This window comes from Hippopotamus amphibius, chromosome 16 (assembly GCF_030028045.1).
Source record: "Hippopotamus amphibius kiboko isolate mHipAmp2 chromosome 16, mHipAmp2.hap2, whole genome shotgun sequence".
Lineage (NCBI taxonomy): Eukaryota > Metazoa > Chordata > Mammalia > Artiodactyla > Hippopotamidae > Hippopotamus > Hippopotamus amphibius.
The window spans coordinates 64,576,296-64,582,904 of NC_080201.1; the positions used below are offsets into that span (position 1 = coordinate 64,576,296).

Below are 6,609 nucleotides of genomic sequence, written 5' to 3' on the forward strand. Positions count from 1 at the left end.
GTGTCCCAGGAAATGTACACCCAGGAGGTGTGACCTCATCACTCACCCAGGAAACTCCCAGCCCCATAGAAAGGAGGCCGTGGGCCGTGTTTTTGGGAGGAGAGGTGCACGGGGATGAGGGCACCTGTGTGCACTTAGAGGGGAGATAGAGGGGAAATGAGGGGGTTTCAGGGAGGGTCATGTGAGGATTCACTGGGCATGGGATGCAAGTCAGATCTTTTACCAATAAACAGGGTTCTGCTGGATTTGCAGAATAGAGGGAAATTTAACACACTGGAGAACTATGAATTGTACAGGTAATTGTAACTCAAAGGCGAGATTTGAATAATCTCTGTTTGAAATCTTCTTGTATAGTACAGGCTCATCAAAAGACACTGCAGGGAAGAGTTTGCTTTGTTGAACAGATGCAAGTTGGACTTGAAAGAAGATGCCAGGGGACAACAATTTTGGAGAGAAAAAAAAACACAGTGTGATATGTGGGTTGGAGTCAAAGTATGTGAGGACACGGTCCCCTCAGCTCACACTCACACACATACACATACATGCTCAGGGACATTCACACAAACACATGTTGGCACCAGATACATTTTCCATAACTGTATTGACTTTGGATCTGGAACTTTTTTTTTTTTTTTTTATTGGCTGAGTTGGGTCTTCGTTGCTGCACACAGGCTTTCTCTAGTTGCGGCGAGTAGGAGCTACCCTTCGTTGTGGTGCACGGGCTTCTCACTGCAGTGGCCTCTCTTGTAGCAGAGCACAGGCTCTAGGCACGTGGTCGTCAGTAGTTGCGGCACACGGACTCAATAGTTGCGGCCCACGGGCTCTAGAGTGCAGGCTCAATAGTTGCGGTGCACCGGCTTAGCTGCTCCGCAGCATGTGGAATCTTCGCAGAGAAGGGCTCGAACCCGTGTTCCCTGCATTGGCAGGAGGATTCTCAACCACTGCACCACCTAGGAAATCCCTGGATCTGGAACTTTTTAAAAGACTCTCTGAATGAGTGTGCTGTGCTCCAGGGATAGGTAGGAATTGTGAACAGACATGATTATGGACTGAGGATCTCTCAGCAGGAAACAGGCTTATGCTTTGCCCTGGTGTAGCTTTCAGTGTATTAGGACGAGAGAAGAGAAGGAGAAACAAAGAAACGGAAAAGCCATCACTTCATTGTGAGATGAAGGAGGGAATGGAGCGTGGCGAGTGCGCGTGATTGAAGGTGTCTGTGCAGCTGAAGGTCGCGTGCAGCTGGAGAGCCAGACGGAGGAAGCAAGGCAAGTGGTGGGAAGATGGGAGTCCCATGAGAGAGAAGGATGTGCTTTACTGTGTGAAGCAGAAACGCACGGTTCTTGTTCCTTCCACAGGCTGCATCTAGCGAGTAAAGCAAGAGGGGCAGGGACTGCAGTTAGGTGCCCAGCTCTGCATTTTATTATCTCTCCTGTCTTCCCGCCAGGGCTTATGAAAACAAAACATGCACAGTGTTTACAATAAGGGTGGTTCCTACTAATAGTAAATGACCACTTTGTCCCAGAATCCCATCCACAAGGAAATCCACATCGGGTGTTCACGCCTACCCTGCGATGCGTGTTCTTCCTTAGTTATACTTTACTCTTTACAGGAGAAAAGTGGCTCAGGCTGGTGACGAAATTCCTTAGGTTGCACTGAAATAGTAAGTGGGTGATCTCGACTCAGAGAAGAGCTTTCTGATCCAGAGGCTGGACCCTTGACACCTGCGCTCCTGCCTCTAACCCCAGGTGCTGTAATGAGGTACACAGTACAGATGAGGGGAAGGTTCTGAAGTCCAGCCTGTGTTCTCATGTCTCAGCACAGGGGGTGGGGAGTGGGCACCAGGACCACCTGGTGGAGCCACAGCTGTTTAGAACTTCACAGTCCTGCTGCCCTTTTGCTTCGTATTTTCAAAAGATGGACACGGCTTTCCTGAAGATCTAGTTTTATTTCTAACTTTGGACTTTTTTTTCTTTTTTCTTTCTCTTTCTTTTTTTTTGTGACCATGCTGTACAGTACGCACTAGATATCTTAGTTCCCCAACCTGGGCCCTGTGCAATGGAAGCTCAGAGTCTTAACCACTGGACTGCCAAGGAAGTCCCACCTGACTTTGGACTTTTGTTTCCAATTCCTTTCCCTGTTCTGTACCTGACAATGGCTTCTGAATTTTACGTATTTAATTGAGGATTATTTCTTCTCGAGAAAGCACACACCTTCTACTAGAGGGAGTCAATATTGCTCTGCCCTCATATAACCTTCTTATTCCCTCATGAGGGGCTGACTAAACTTGATTTTAAGGGAACACCGTGTGTGCTGTGGGTGACTTTGAGTTGAAGCAAGGAGGCTGATTCATTTTTATGAAATTCAGAATAAAGCAGTGTCAAAGGCAGGCACTCAGAACTAATGAAGAATGAAAACAATCTAAGCCTTGTGTCTAACATTTGGGATGTTTAATTTTTGGTGAACACTAAGGGCTGGAGTATACTCGGGAGAAAGTGTCCACAACCTGACTTCCAAGCTCTATAAATTAATATCTAGGGAATTTTTGAGGATTAGACTATTTTGCTCACTGCAGATCTTTTCTGTAACAGAGTATTTTAGTAGATTTTATAGTCAACTTGTGTATTCAGATGGTGTCTGATTTTTTTTGATATTGACATACATACACCACTATGTATAAAATAGATGACTAATGAGAAGCTACTGTACAGCACAGGGAACTCTACCCAATGCTCTGTGGTGACCTAAATGGGAAGGAAATCCAAAAATGAGGGGATATATGTATACATGTAGCTGATTCACTTTGCTGTACAGCAGAAACTAACACAACATTGTAAAGCAGCTATACGCCAGTAAATATTTTTTAAAGATATTTTCTATCCAGTGACTCTGTTGGATGAATTAATGAGTTCTCAGAGGTAGTGATCCTCTTGCAACTGTATTAAAATGAGTCAGAAAATCTTGGAATTTCCACAGTATTTTCATATTTTCCATTTTATTTACTTAAGTTATTACATTATTTTTTCAGCTTTACTGAGGTATAACTGCTTAGTAAAGTTGCAGTATAGCTAACATGGAGGACCTGATGTGATGTGTGTATATGCTGTGGAAGGATTCCCACAGTTGAGTTAATTACCACACCCAACACCTCACATATTAGGTACCATCACCTGTAGTCACCATGTTCGACATTAGATCCTCAGACCTTGTTCATCTTATAACTGAAAGTTTGTACCCTTTTACCATCTTCTCCCCTTTACCCACAACCCTAATTCCCAAGTGACCACCATTCTGTCCTCTGTTTCTATGAGACTGAATTTTTTTTCAAACTCCAGCTTTAGCTGATAGAACGCAGTGTTTGTCTTTCTATGTCTAGATATTTCACATACCAAAATGTCCTCCAGTTTCATCCTTGTTGTTGCAAAAGGAAGGAGTTCCGTTTTTTGAAAGCTGGATCATATTCCATTGTATAATATACCACAGCTTCCTTACCTATTTATCTCTCAGTGGACACTTGGCTTGTTTCCATGTCTTGGCTATTGTAAATAATGCAGCAATGAACATGGAGGGGCAGGTATCTCTTCAAGATGTTGATTTCATGTCAGATGTATACTAGAAGCAGGACTGCTGGGTCATATGGTAGTTCTAGTTTTAGTTTCTTGAGGAACTTCCGTAATGTTTTCCACAGAGGCTCTACCAGTTTACATTCCCACCAACGGGTATATAAAGTGTTACTTTTTCTCAACATCCTTGCCAATGTGTTACCTCTTGTCTTTCGGATAACAGACACAGTAACAGGTGTGAGATGCTATCTCACTGTGGTTTTGATTTCTATTTCCCTGATTACTAGAGATGCTGAGCCCCTTTTCACATGCCTTTTAGCCCTTTATATATCTTCTTTGGAAAAATGTCTATTTGGGTCATTTGCCCATTTTTCAACTGGGTTATTTGGTTTTTTGGATAAATTCCTTTTATATTTTGGATGTTAACTCATTACTGGATATGTGGTTTGCAAATATTTTCTCCTATTGCATAGCTAGCCTTTTCATTCTGTTCATGGTCTCCTTTGCTGTGCAGGGCCTTTTATATGAAGTACTCCCATTCATTTCCTTTTGCTTTTGTTGTCAAATCCAAACCATTATTACCAAGACCAATATGAAGCAGCTTACTTCTTTCCTCTGGGAGTTTTACAGTTTCAGATCTTACATCCAAGTCTTAATCCGGTTGAGATCATGTTTGGGTATGGTGTAACATAGTGTTCAGGTTTGTTTGTTTGTTTTGTTTTGTTTTGTTGTTTTGTTGTTGTAGTTTTTAAAATTAGGATATAATTGACGTAATGTTATGTTAGTTTCATGGGTATGAAATAATAATTCGATATTTGTATATATTGCCAATTGATCACAGTAAGTCTAGTTAATATCCATTATACATGTAGTTATAATTCATTTCATGCAATCAGATCTTAAAAGGTTTAGTCTCTCAGTTTCATTCTTTAGATGTGGATGTTCAGTTTTCCAAACACCATTTATTGAAGAGACTACCGTTTTTCCATTATATAGTCTTAGTGCCTTTGTCAAAAATTAATTAAGCACAGGTGCATGGGCTTATTTCTGCGCCCTCTATTCTGTTCCATTGATCTGCCTGTTTTTATGCCCATACCATACTGCTTCTGTTACCATAAATTGGACATATAGTTTGAAATGAGAAAGTTTGATGCTTTGTTCTCCTTTCTCCAGATTCTTTGACTATGTGGAGTATTTTGCGACTGCATGCAAATTTGCGGGGTTTTTTTGTTTCTGTGAATAATGACATTGAAAATGATTGAACTGGGCCAACAATGTTGCTGAACAAGGCAGTCACGTTTCCTAAGTTCATAGACCTTACATGGAGGTAGAGGATCAGGATATAAAACTAAATAGGAAAAATACAAAATAAGAATGGCGAATAATTTAACTGGTGGCAGGCGTATGTTCTCCAGGTAAAGTCGTTTCTCTGAACTATGACAGTGTCTTCTCTTTTCAGGAGAAATAAAATGTGGGAAACCTTGTCCAGCATTGGATGTGTAAGAAGACTTCTGATGTCGTCACTGGCACAGCCTCCTTTCTGCTCCAGGCCACTCTGAAGTCCTCTCCATGTCTTTTCACAAAGATGCCCTGAGAATCACAAGCCAGGCAGCCCTGAAAACCACATATCTTATACAGATAGGAGTGGGGTCTCTGGCCAATGTCATCCTTTTCTTCCACAACATCTCTCCAGTCTTGCTTGGCCACAAGCAGAGACCCACACACACGATTCTCGCCCACATGGCCGTGGCCAATCTCCTGCTTCTTCTTTCCTCTGGGATTCCCCACACCCTGGCATTTTTTGTTTCAAGGAACCCCCTGTCCAGTCTTGGGTGTCAACTTGTAAATTATATACACAGAATGGCTCGTAGCACCACCCTGTGCTGCACCTGTGTCCTGAGCACCTATCAGTCCTTCACCCTCATCCGCAGGAGACCAGAGTGGAGGATGCTCAGAAGAGCCCCCAGACACACTGGCTTTTCCTGTTGCACCTGCTGGATAGTCAGTGTCTTAATGTACACCTGTGTTCCTGTGACACTCACTGGTCCACAGGACATGCGCAACCATACTGATACCCAAGGCAAGTGGTTCTGCACAGCCTTGGATGATAAATTAGGCTTTACATTCTTGTGGTCCATCTCTGATGCCGTGCTTATTGGCCTCATGGTCTGGTCCAGTGGCTGCACGGTGCTGCTCCTGCGCAGACACCACCAGAGAATGCAGTGTGTTCGCACCCCCGCTGGGCACCACAAATGCTCCCCGGAGACCAGAGCTGCCCACACCATCCTGATGCTGGTGGTCACCTTTGTCATCTTCTACGTGCTCAACTACAGTTTTGTTTTTCACATCACTGTCTCTTTAGATTTTCGTCTATGGTTGCTACAGGCCTCTAATGTCTTGGTCTCCTATTTTCCCACTGTTTCCCCCTTCCTGCTGCTCCTTAGGGATCCTAGAACTCTTAGGCTCTGCTCTTGAGTTGTTAGAATATACAGCTAAAGTGCTGAATATCTAGTAGGCACCTTCAGTAATAACCATAATTATTCTGTGAGTACCCAGTACCAATTTTTTTATTGAGGTACAATTAACACATACCATTATATTAGTTTCAGATATACAATATGATGAATGGGTATTTGTGGATGTTGCAAAATGACCACAATAAGCCTAGTTAGCATCCTTCCACCTTCATAGATGATACAAGCTTTTTTCTTGTGACGAGAACTCTGAAGGTTGACTCTCTTAGCATTTTTCAAATAAGCAATGAAATATAATTGGCCGTATTTACCATGTTGTTCGTCACATCCCCATGACGTGTTTATTTTGTAACTGAAAGTGGATACCTTTCGATGTTTATACTCAAATTTTTACATAATTTCCAATGAACGTAGAAGGTTAATGTAATACCAGTGATGCCTTGGGAAATCTGAAAGTCAATCCATGAAATTATCAGCTCGAAAAAGGTACAAACCATTATTGAGGAAACCATTCCTCCTTGACCAGGGCAGCTCTCTGAAAGAAATTTTCTTTCTTCAGGAACATTTCAAGAGTT

General features: G+C 42.5%; 1 protein-coding gene across 1 annotated transcript; it reads left to right on the forward strand.

The window, feature by feature from the left end:
- The first annotated feature begins 5,129 nt into the window (after nt 1-5,129).
- On the forward strand, nt 5,130-6,035 carry LOC130839156 (vomeronasal type-1 receptor 4-like). Its single transcript, XM_057713080.1, has one exon. It carries the CDS (start codon nt 5,130-5,132, stop codon nt 6,033-6,035), a length of 906 nt encoding a protein of 301 aa, XP_057569063.1.
- Nucleotides 6,036-6,609: the final 574 nt, after the last annotated feature.

Coding starts and splice junctions, on each gene's coding strand:
- LOC130839156 (XM_057713080.1), top strand. CDS start 5,130: ATGTCTTTTCACAAAGATGCCCTGAGAATCACAAGCCAGGCAGCCCTG.